The 12,646-nt window shown below is 49.8% G+C and overlaps 2 protein-coding genes across 2 annotated transcripts in view; one reads left to right on the top strand and one right to left on the bottom strand.

Annotated features, from left to right (window-relative positions):
• LOC147717829 (uncharacterized) overlaps positions 1–5,312 on the bottom strand; it is a 413,385-nt gene extending 408,073 nt beyond the window's left edge. The window contains exons 1-2 of the mRNA XM_086919884.1: positions 5,039–5,312; positions 4,025–4,381 (exon numbers count right to left, since the gene is read on the bottom strand). Of these exons, the coding sequence (XP_086776010.1) occupies positions 4,025–4,381; positions 5,039–5,312 (631 nt within the window). The remainder of the gene's footprint in view (positions 1–4,024; positions 4,382–5,038) is intronic.
• LOC147717830 (natural cytotoxicity triggering receptor 3-like) overlaps positions 1–12,646 on the top strand; it is a 132,858-nt gene that overhangs the window by 29,719 nt on the left and 90,493 nt on the right. The window lies entirely within an intron of this gene.

Genomic DNA, 12,646 nt, shown 5'->3' on the forward strand with positions numbered 1-12,646 from the left:
CTGGTGGCACTGACGGGTGTGACACTTAGGTGCTTTAAGAGTGTGCACATTGGTGTGCGGTGGCACTTTATTTATTTATTCATTCATTTATTCTTTGTTAGACACTCTATAGATGACTAATCCTGGTGTTTTCTTGAGTGTTGAGCAGACGATACCTTTGAACTCAGGGATTTTTCATACATGTTATATGTATTTTTATGTTTTTATTGTATTAGATTGATTGTGCAACTACACCGTCCTGAAGATGGTCTCGTGGATTTTCTAGACCGTTAAGAGACCGAAACGTTTACGCTCTTGCCTCTTTTTGTTGTACATTTATGTTCTTAATAGACCTAACCAAAGCAATTGGGAAGGTTTTTTTAAATTCTGATATATGGTGTTGGTCATCCATATGTTTAGAAATACAAAAGGTGTTGGATTACTACTGCAGAACAAATAGATATTATCGGTAGTGTTTGAGTTGCCATACTTGTTAATTGAATATTTATCTAAAAAAATGGATTAAAAATTGTGTTATGCTAAATGCAACAAACTGAGAATTTAATAGAATGAAGAGTGCTCTTTGATTAAAAGCGTGTGTGTGTTTGTGTGTGTGGGTGGGTGAGTGTGTGTGTGTGTGTGGGTGTGGGTGTGTGTGTGTGTGTGTGTGTGTGTGTGTGTATGTGTACAATATTTATGTATATATGCATATATTATATGAGAGAGAGAGAGAGAGAGAATCAGAGAGAGAGACAGAGCGGGAGAGTAGGACTTTTAATAATAGTCTAGTGAGCCAGCTAAAGCTGCCTCAGAAGCCAGAACTAAAAGTCCCAACTTTTGTATCTGGAAATAAACCTGGGCAGCTGTGACAGGTCCCAAACCAGTGAAGGAGTAAAAGCAGGAGTCATGTGTTAAATAGTCCCCCAGGAAACCACAGTGAAGCAAGTTCCACCAGACCAGGCAAGACATAAATGTATAGACTTCTGCACACAGATATTCAGTGAAGATCACATGACTTTGAATAGCAAAGGGAGTACACCTGTGTCTGAGTCTGAGATCATGAGAAAGGAAGAAGACAACCTTATGATTACAAAAATGTTAATTGTTTAGCTTTGCAAGCTGGACTTCATTTCTTGTTGTGGGAGCTTAGGTGGAAAGACAGGCTCTAAACGTCATAGACAGGAACCCTCTGTTGCCCGGTTAACATGATCAAGCCAACATGGCTGTAGCAGTTACACTAAGGCTACAATTTGTATTTCACACAGATGATCCTCACCTCCTTTGCGCTTGCGTATGTAGGCGATCAGCACAACTGTCAGGAGAAGCAGACAGGCCAGGCCTAAACCAGTGTAAAGTATGATAGGGTTGGAAATGACTCCAGATTCCTGGTTCCGAGGGGCTAAAAGGAAGCAATCATGATGAGTCATTAAGACACTGGATGGTTTCAAGCAGGGATGCAGGCAAAGTTGACAAATATTACACCTCTTGCACTTTGCAAATTTTGTCTGTTATGCAAAAAAAGTATATGTGGAAGATTTGTTCTGCATAAATGATTTTTACCACAGGATTTTCCAGCTTAAACCGTCCTTATTAATGCATTGGAACCACAAAAAGTGCTTTTTGTGCAAGGAAACTGATTTTAAAAACGCTTAGCGACCTTTGTGATATATGCCTTCAGTTCAAGTTTTAGACGTTTATGGAGGAAAACCTTTATGTATGTAAACTATGGGGGAGACGTGCTGTAGTCTTGATGTGGGCTGTTATGTTATTTTAATTTTTGATATCTTTTATTAACAAAACAGCAGCATTGTTTCACCTCAAAGCACTAAGGGAAGGATACCACCAACTTTATTTCTGACACAGTATGGATTTATTCATGGTTTTAACACAGACTAAAAAGTTGTAGATTTTAGATAATAGAGGACAGAGCTCCACGCCCTTTTGACAAGCACGGAAAAGTTTCGGCCTCCAATGCGAGCTGTCCTAAACCGTGGCATCTCATGTACAAAGCAGTGATTGGCCCCAGTGTATGACTAGAGGCGTAACGTTTGAGAGGGGAAACAACCTTTACAATGCAGCCATTACATCGCAACATCCTTTACATGGAATGTCATTACAACGCAGCCATTATATTGCATATCACTACAACGCATGTCATTACAACGCATGTCACTACAACGCAGGCATTACGTAGCAAGTCATCACAACACATACCATTACAATGCATAGTACCCCTACACTATCCGACACTTACCCTACCGTTGCACTCACTGGAGTTAGAATAGTAATTATTACCCCTACACTATCCAACACTTTCCCAACTATTGCACTCATTGGAGTTAGAATAGTAATTATTACCCCTATACTATCCAACACTTACCTTAAATGCAATGTAATGGTATGCATTTTAATGGTATGCATTGTAAACGTATAATGCGATGTAATGGTAGTTTCTGAAAATGCGATGTAATGGCATGCTATGTATAAGAATATGTTGTAAAGGATGTTGCGATGTAAAAACTGCGTTGTAAAGGCATGCATTGTAAATGTGTGCGTTGTAACGTCATGCATTCTTTGAGAGGGATCAAATAGGCAATACAAAAGGTACTAAAATCCTCTCTGACTTCAAAGGGAAACAGGTGGAGAGATTTATTAAGGTTCTTAGCGTGGATCATCCAGTTCCCATCAGGTTGCAAGATTCTGAAGAATTTGAAGCTTACTGATCAAATACTTAGGTAACCCAATGCATTGAAGGAACTCCATTGACTTCCACTGAAGCAGAGGATTATCTCTAAAGCCATGTGCAATGTGTTTAGGGCACTACAGGAAGAGGTCCTGTGCCTCTACAACACAGACAAGGATATACTCCTGGGAGATATATCTGCTTGAGTTCTGCAAATTTTGTTTGTATAAATACATTTCATAAGACAAAACAAGGTGGATGGGCATCTATAGTTAAGGCAGCCCAGCTGTGGAACAGCTGCCACCCACTGTCAGGTCATCAAAATAATTGTTGCAATTCAGAAAAGATTGAAGACATGGTTCCTCCCTAGGAAGTTCTGCTTTCCGCTTCTGTGCGTGTTTTATGCCAGCTGCACTGTCAGCGTCAGAATACCAGATTGGTGACAGGTGCACTTTACAAATGCTATAAATAAAATAAATATATATTGAGGAAAAGCCAGAAATAGAGCAGCATATTGGTGAGTTATGGAACCTAGCCGCACGGGAGAATTATGTACAGTATCCTTAGGAGGAAACTAAATATACCAGTAAAAACCACCTTTAAGATCTGGAGAATAAGACTGAGGTCATGTGTTTAAGCTCAACAAGAAACCAAATCAGTGTAATCCTTAATATGTGGATAAGAGTTACATATCTGTGGCATGCCCTTATTCTTAAAGATTGCTAAAATATCAATGGTGGTGCATATGTAACTGTCCATTGTAAGTCACATTCCTTCCCAAAAGCTCTGCACTTCACCAGCAAATACACATTTTTGCAGAAAGAAAGATTTGGCTAAAAAACATTTCTGCATTAAATATTTTGTAAGATAACCCAATGAAGCACCTGAATATTGCTGTAAGAAAATCATCTGATATAAATATAGTTTCTAAAAAATATTGTTATATATGGAAAGATAGGTGTACAAATTATATTTCAGATGCCATATTTATGTCAGGCGAGGTTTCTGCATATGGTATTCTGACCTACAACTGATAATTCGCTGACTAGAAAGACCCTACTACAATTTTTTCCATGTAAAACCAACTTTTGCCAGATTTTTCTCACAATAATTTTTTTTAATGTTTGAAAAGTTTACAAAGATTGTAAAATATTTAAAAACATTATCAAATATGCAAAGAAATACATTTGCAACTTAGCCCAGCACTAGTGATTATAATAGAGTAAAAACAGTCCATATTGATAATGGTAGAGTAATGCCATCATATGCTTCACCACACGTAGATTCTGTTAAGTTTGGGAAAGTTATTGGGGGGATTACTTTTGGTGCCATCTTGAAGACTTTAAACACAACGCCTCTTACCCTCTAGCACCAGCAGCTGTGTCCCGTTTCCACGTCCTTTGCTATTAATCATGAAGAGCTCCACCTCGCAGACGTACGTTCCTGCGTCATTGTGTTGCACGTCGTGAATTTTTACGTCGGCCTTCTGCTGCGAGGTGAAGATGGTGTGGTCCGGCAAGAAGACCCTTCCGCTGAACTTTTCACTGCTGTTGGTCACCTCGGTCATAGAAGAGGAGGAGGGTTTGATGAAAAACCACTTGTAGCCGCCGATGCCAGACTTCTCACTGCTACTGAAGGTGCACTGTAAGGTCACTGCATCACCCGCTGTCACGCTTGTATTTCGCGGCTGAGAGACACTAATATTATGTGAGGAAGTCTCTGCAAAAAATCATGAAAATTCAACAAGTTCATAGTTAGTAGGAAAGATGCTGATAAGAGGCATGTGGAGACACAACGAGAAAAAAGTGGACATTATTTTACTCAGAGTTTTCATTTTGGTATTTGACCATAAGCCATCAAGAGCATATGGTGCCTGTTTTTAGGGCTGCTGTTAGCCACGGCCATTTCCTTTTAATTCTATTAAATTATATATACATGCATACATATGATATATACTTCTATGGAATCTATTTAATCCAGCCTTCTCCTGAAATGTGTGTGTGTATGTGGTGGGGGTGGGGGGTTATTGGTGTAGTGTCCGGAGACACGGGGCATGGGACGCCTAGGCCGCAGAGTGGGGCCTAACTATAACTTTCAAATAACCACACGACACTGTCTGATAGTTAGGGCCAAAGACCCCGAGCGGTCTTCCGGCCGTTTATTTATACCCAGGGGCTACCCCGCCCCTGAGGCGTATGCGTGCGTGTGTGCGTACGTGTGCGGGCCGGGTGGCTCCGTTACTACATCCCTCCAAACTTACGGATCAATAGTCCCGGCCATGATTAGCCTATCATTAGTTCATAGTCCATGCATAGTCCTTTAGCTTTTGGCAGGGGATCGGATTCGGTCGCAGGTGGTATCTTTGGCTTTGGCGACCTTCCGAGCCCTCCACCTCCGCTGGTGGCTCAGGGCAATGTTGAGTGTCGCTCGAGGTGTTTCCGTGACTGGATGGGCGTCCCGGCTCGAGTCTCGGTGGGGTCGATCTTGTTTCTTCTGGTGGGGTCGTGGGTGACTCCTCCTGCACCGGTTCCAGGTCTCCGTCCTCAGCACACTCGGATGCAGAGTCAGCTCTTCCATTTTCACGGGAGACACGCTTGAACCATGACACGTTCCTGGTCACGGCTCGGGTGCCTCTGGATGCGGACACCATGGTGCCGTGTATGTTCACGACCTCCCACACTTCCGGTTCAAAGGCGGGGTCGTACTTTGAGTGTCGGTGTCTGTTTTTGAGGACTACTTTGTCACCAACTACCAGTGACCTGGTTTGGGCCCTCCTAGCCTGACTGGCCTTGTCATTCGTGCGTTGTCGTCGTTCTTGGGTGGCTTCTTAGTCCATCTCTGGGGGACACCAGGTTGGGGTAGCTGGCACGCAGTCTCTTGGTACTCTTTTGAACACCAGGTGCGCTGGGGCGCAGCGTGTGGTCGAGTGGGGCGTTTGGCGATATGCGCTGAGGAACTGTGACAGGCACTCCTCTGCGTCCTCACTTCTTTCCATTCCAATTTGCAGTGCGCGGTTTAGGGTCCGCATAAATCTCTCGACTTCCCCGTTTGCCTGGGGCCATTGTGGAGTGATTTTTCTGTGGCGAATGCCCCGTGCATCTAGATATGCCTGAAATTCTCGTCCCTGAAAGGGAGGGCCATTGTCCGATCTCAGTTCCTCTGGCAGGCCCACCATGGCGAACTCTTTCTCTAGGGCTTTCTTCACGTGGGTGAACGCTGTGGAGGGTACGACCTCTACGATGGGAAAACGAGAGTAGGAGTCAATCAGGACGAGGGTGTGCCTCCCATCCGGGAAGGATCCGAAATCCACACTGACTTTTGACCAAGGCTCTTTGCAGGGGTCCTCGGTGCTCACTGGGTGGGGAGCCGGTTCTCGGCCTGTGATGGTGCACGAGTGGCAGCTGCCAACTTCCTTCTCTACTGCAGCATCCATGCCGGGGAACCATACCTTGCTGCGCAGGCGTCCTTTGGTCTTCGACACGCCTTGGTGTCCCTGGTGCGCGAGGCGCACAACTTCATCCTGTAGCCTTGCAGGTATCACGATCGCCGTCCCTCGGAGGATCACACCATGGGGTACGACACTCAGTTCACTCTGAGCCCTCCAAAGTTGTTGTCTTGCCAGCTGTTCCTGAGGCGTGAGGGCACTGACCCCATCCAGGAAGTGCTTCCAGCTCCGGTTGGACAGTGTGGTTTTCACTTTGAGGAGACACTCGTCCGCGTCTGTGGCCTTTCCGATGTCTTCCAGGGTCAGGGCCACTGGGCAGGCTTCCCGAGAGATCATTCGCACGTACTCCTAGACATCTTCCACTTCGTCCGGGGTTAGGGCCGCATCGGCGGTGCCAGGGTGCCTTGAGAGGAAGTCCGCGGGATTGTCGGCGCCTGGCCGGTATATGACTTCGAAGCGGTATGATTGAAGTTGTACAGCCCACCTCTCAATCCTGGGTGGGGCAAGCCTGGCTGTTCCAGCGAAGAGAGGTACAAGTGGCTTGTGGTCGGATACTACTTTGAACTCGTGTCCATATAGGTAAAGGTGAAAATGCTGGCAGGCCCATTTGATGGCCAGTGCTTCGCGTTCAATTTGGGCATACCGCATCTCCGTCGCAGTCAGTGCCCTGCTGGCATAGGCTGTTGGTACCCATTCGTGTGCTTCGGTCTCTTGCATGAGGACGGCCCCCAGGCCAACGGGGCTTGCGTCAACGACTACTTCTGTGCGCCTATGAGGTCTGAAGTAGGCCATGACCTTGTCGTCGATCAGAGCAGCTTTGATTGCTAGGAAGGCCTCGTCTTCCTTGGCGGTCCACGCCCACGGTTGGCCCGACTTGGTGAGGGTACGTAGTGGCTCAGAGAGGGATGCCAACCCGGGAATGAAGCGTCCACAGTAAGTGGCCATCCCCAGGAAGCTCCTGACCTCAGTGGCGGAAGTGGGTTGGGGAGCCGTGCGGATGGCCTCCGCTTTCTTCGGGTCGACCTGAAGCCCCTCCCGGGAAAAGATATAGCCGAAGAAATCCACGGATTCCTTGTAGAAGGAGCACTTTTCCTTATGGAGAGTGAGGCCGTGATCGGCGAGGCGTTGTAAGGTGGCTCGAAGGTGGACGTGGTGTTCCTCTAAGGTCTTGGAGAAGACAAGGATGTCATCGCTCAGGTTGATGACTCCTGTTAGCCCTGAGAGCGTCTCCCTGATGGCGTTTTGGAAGACTTTGGCAGCTGACGACACCCCGAAGCTCAGCCTTTTGTATCTCCGGAGTCCGACATGGGTGGAGAATGTCGTGATGTTGCGACTGTCCGGGTGTAGCTCGAGCTGGTGATATCCGGCGTTGAGGTCCAGTTTGGAAAACCAGCGAGCGCCGTTGAGGTCTGCCACGATGTCGTCCATAGTCGGCGTCAGGTGCCGTTCCCTTTTGACTGCCTTGTTCGGGAGACGCATGTCCACGCACAGGCGTATAGCGCCTGGCTGCTTCGGTTTTGGGGCGACCACAAGCGGCGACACCCACGGTGTCGGGCCCGACACCTTTTCGATCACCCCTAGCTTCTCGAGTTTGCGCAATTCCTCCTCCACTTGCGGCCGCAGGTGAAATGGTACTCGTCTGTGTCTGAGGGCAGTGGGTCTGACAGTTGGGTCCACATGTAGCTTGAATGTTTTTCCTTTAAGGCAGCCGAGTCCTCTAAACAGGGTCGGGAAGTCTCGCAGAATGGCTTCCGCGTGTAGTTCATGCACTTGACGCGCGAAGAATACTAGTTGCAAATCTTCAGCCGTGTGGCAGCTCAGAAGCGTGCCGCGCCTGCCTCCCGTGACGTGGAACTTGGTCTTGACTTGCTGATTATTGCACGAGGCCGTCACCTCGATCACTCCTCTCAGGGGAAGCGGGTCGTCGCTGTCGTAGGTGTAGATTTTGGCGTTTGAGGGTGACAGTGGTGGGCGGGGTGACAGTAGTTCGTATTGGGTGCTGTCCATCACGTTGACTGATGCCCCGGTGTCAATGAGTGCCTGCACGGGTGAGCCGGCGATGGAGATTTCGCACATCGGGGGTGGTCTTCTTCTGGAGCCTTCCCTCCCCACGAAGGAGACGAAGAACACGTCATCGTCATCGTCATCAATGCGGAATGCTGACCTGGAGGCATCGCCACATGGGCCCGGATCATCCAAGGAGAGTTGCCGCACCGCCTGTGCAGGGCTCTTCCTGCTCGAGCTGGGGCGGCGGTTGCCGCTGCTTCGGCACACTTTGGCGAAATGGTTCATTTTTCCGCAGTTGGAGCAGACTTTCCCTCTCGCAAAACACTTTCCTCCAGCGGGATGGTCCATACCGCAATTCCCACAAGAGTTCCGGGAAGAAGCTTGTGCGGCCCCCCTCTGGGTTGGTGGCCGGCGTCTGATGGCGTCCACGTGTTCCTCCTTGATGTGAGGGATCTTCACGGGAGCGCCGGGTCGGTCGAGGGCAGCCTGCATCGCGTCTGCCCTGGCGTTGGAGAGTTCATGCGAGCGTGCCAGGACAAGGATTTCATCCAGGGAGATCCGCGGCTGCCTGAGGATGAGGCGTCTGAGCTGAACCGACCGGCACCCTTGGATCAGTTGTGCGCGAATCTCCAGGCGCTGGTCTGGGAGTTCGCAGGCTATTGCCAGCTTCCGTAGTCGGGCATAGAACGAGTCGATGGGCTCCGTCTCACCTTGCCTGGCCTGACGCAGCTTGAACCACTCGTAGTCGGGGTTTACCCTGGGGTCAAAATACAGGTTCAGCGCTCGTACCGCGGCGTCGTAGTCCTGTTCGCCACCCCGATCGGGCAGCGTTTCGAAAAGCTCATACAGTTCATCACCGCCATAACACATGAGCAGGGAGCGTTTGACTTTGCCATCAGTTTCACGGACGCCGACAAAGTAGTGCTCCAACCTCCCAATCCACAGGCGCCATCTTGCCGCAGCCGTAGAGGGATCCGCGAGTTCGCTGAACGGGGGCAGCGGCGCCGCAAGGCCATGCCCCGGGGGTGCCGGCGCAGCGGCCGCTGCAGCGCCAGGAGCGGGGCCAGCACCAGGAGGCGGCATTGTGGCCGGGGGCCCAGTTGGAGCAGGGGTTTGGTTCTGAGCAGGAGTCGCGGCCGCGGCACCGCCGGCATCCTGTTGGACGCTCATTGTCGCCGATGTGGTAGCACGTGGCAAAGTATGCAGAGCGAGGCACGGAGAGGCCTAGATGAACAGGCGTGGAGGGAAGCAGGTCCCACGTGGCAGAAGAGGGGCGGCGCCGGGCGTCTTGTCTGTGATACGCGAGCAGGAGTAGGCCCCAGGAGAGCAGGACGGCCAGGGGCGCGAATACAGAAGATGATGCAGCAGGTATGGCCGTAGGCGTGGTGATGCAGCAGGCAGGGCCGTAGGCGCGTAGGGAGCGCAGCCGGGCTGAGGACCGAACACACCCCCCGAGTGTAGAGACGTCCGCCCGATGCGTGAGGGAAACGCAGGGCTCTTCACGCCGGTCGGCCGCCTGAAGCGCGAGCTGATCAGGGCTTACGCTAACCAGCACGGTGTGCGCACGCGCGAGCCTGGAGCTCCCTGCGCGGCGGCCGAGGGCTGGGCGCGAGGGCCGAAGGGCGCCCCCCGAAGCGCCGGCGGCAGACAGAGGAGTGCACACCCGGGCAGCAGGAGGCCACACGCCGCGGGAAGGTGAGCGCAGGCGTGATCGCAGGCAGGCCGCTGGGGGCGGGCAGGATGGCGGGCCGTAGGCCGCGGCCTCGGAGAGGCGCGAGCTCACCTGTTGCACCACGGCCTGGTGCAGGTCACACGCGGCAGTGCCGACGCCGGGGCTCGTCGGAGCAGGGCCCGGGCGAACACGTGGGCACTGGAGGACTGGCACCGCTGCGTGGCGAGGCGCGGGTAACAGAGACCGCCTCGTCGCCAGTGTAGTGTCCGGAGACACGGGGCATGGGACGCCTAGGCCGCAGAGTGGGGCCTAACTATAACTTTCAAATAACCACACGACACTGTCTGATAGTTAGGGCCAAAGACCCCGAGCGGTCTTCCGGCCGTTTATTTATACCCAGGGGCTACCCCGCCCCTGAGGCGTATGCGTGCGTGTGTGCGTACGTGTGCGGGCCGGGTGGCTCCGTTACTACAATTGGGTGGGTGTGTGCGTGTGTTTGTGAATGTGTGTGTGTGTGTGTGTATTATACATACTTACATTGACCTTATCGATTGGTCTGCCAGAGTGCCATTCACATTTTATTTTGCTTCTGCCTACCACAGCTTACATTGTGGGGTGCAGGGTGAGTTCACATCAGCCATTGGCTCATCTGACTATGAGTGATGACATTCCACTCTTGCACAATGTGTACATCCTTGCAATAAGTACTTCCCTTCAGAGCTAATCGTTCAATCTGTTTTATATTGGCTTTTAGACAATGCTTGTTTTACTTAGGCAAGACAGTTCCCACAACACCCCTGGTGGGTCAAGTAACTGAATGCAAAAAACATTTACAAAGAAAATGAGCATTGGCACAGCAAAAAGGTGGAGAGCCAAAGCCAGACCCATTAGCTTGGTCAATGCTTATTTCTGAAAATGTATCCACCACAGCATCAACCTATCTCCGAATCATATGAGTGCAAATGGTAGACCATTTATTCCAGAATGCTGCATAGCATGGCTTCCAAAACCAGCATGCATGCAACGAGCCACCAGACCTGGAGTATGTTCCAGAACAATGCCCATACTGAGTGGCAATGGGGCAGGGGGCATCCACTGTCCTAGGACTATCAGCATCTACAGCGTACTTCCTAATGGGTACACCTTTCTCTCTCTGTGGCAGCGTGGGCACAGAGATGTGGTCCAGTCCCTTAATTGCCGGTTGTAACTCCATGAACCCAGTGTTAAAATCTTAACTTTCATATCTGTCCATCTCAACGTAGGACAAGTGTCTTTTTATTTATTTTATTTTTATTTAATGCGATTTTATATAGCGCGAACATTACCCAAAGGTGTCAGAGCGCTTTACAAAAGAACCAGTTGCGATACATAAGGACTTTGGATTACCTGAGTTACATAAGAGATACAGCAGGTAAAAAAAATGCAAATGTACAAGGTGTAAAGTCACTCAAAGGAGAGATATAAACAGGAAAAAATGTCACATATACAAGTTGTAAAGTCACTCAAGGAAAGATACAAACAGATACACTCTAAAATCACATAGGAATGGTAGTAAGTACAAAGGTCTACTACATATACTAGTGGTTAGAGTTCTATATATACAAATACTAAATTCACACAGGATTACATTTTAACAGCGATTAGGCTTGGACAATTATATAATACATGCATACATATATATATATAGTCCAGTACAGCAACAAGAGAAAATCGATCGAGGGTCATCAGGAGGAGTGGGGAAGGAAGAAAGAACGGAACAAAGGTCAAACAAAATGGCGGGTCTGGGTCGTGGGTATAGATGGAGACCATCTCCAAAAATAGTGGGATGCACAAAAGTCACCAAAGTCAAGAATCCAGAAGAGGATCCCAGAGAGCAGGATTCCGTTAAGTAGAGTCAGAGGGGGGATGCAGCCACAAAACCAAAGGTGAACAGAAGGTTGTAAGATGTGTGCACAGGCTCTGGACCACGGAGGTATCGGTGTCGACGATCCACAAGAAGAAGGTCCGGGGAAGTGAGCATGGGAGTTAGGGAGTAGGTTTGGCAAAAAGGGAGGCAGCCGGGAGGTTAGGAGGGAGGGGGCGGACGTGCCTCCCAGGTTCAGAATGGTAGGGAAAAGCCCAGGAGCATCGCACAGCAGGCAGTGCGAATAGATTCACTACCACTGCACCCCCGTAGCTGGAGAGGACTCACGGGTCCCAGATGTGCGATCGAGGTTGCTAACAATAAACATGGTGGCTCTGGAAGAGTTGCGCGAAATGGAGTGCTCGGCGCTTGGGCGTCTACTGCAGTGGGAGGATCCTCGCTCTTGCCCGGCAGTGCTGCGGCTCGATTGCAATAGCATTGTGAGGCAGAGATCGTGGGGACGTCCGAGCCTGCAGCAGATCCTAACTTGTGGCTTCCAGGCTGCACCGTCCATGGCAAACCCAGAGAGCAGCGCCAAGGTGAAAAGCTCCTCTCTCACTGCGTCTGTTTGCACCTCCCCTGTCAGGGTGTCCTTAAAATATAGCCAAGCAATGTGCACACTTCCATTTGTGTACCCTCTTTAGACTATCGTTGCCATGGAAATGCAGGTGATGCAGGACAGCCAACAATAAAGCATTGACAGCAATGGGCAAAGAATGTAAACCTGGAGCGCCGCCGGAACCGGCTGTCAGGACGGATTGGCGTCAACAGGCCGTAACTGCTGCACAAGCTGCCACTTCTGCTCACACTGGATGGTCTACAAATAGGCACCTGCTAGTGAGAAGCACGTGTAAAAGGCAGAGCATTGCCCATTGGCAGAAAGTCTCTCCTGGCCTAGATTAATACTGTTTTTTTCTATGGCTGCTACCACTTTTAGTACATTGCTTGGGGGATGAA

The sequence above is a fragment of the Lissotriton vulgaris genome, chromosome 5 (assembly GCF_964263255.1).
Source record: "Lissotriton vulgaris chromosome 5, aLisVul1.2, whole genome shotgun sequence".
Lineage (NCBI taxonomy): Eukaryota > Metazoa > Chordata > Amphibia > Caudata > Salamandridae > Lissotriton > Lissotriton vulgaris.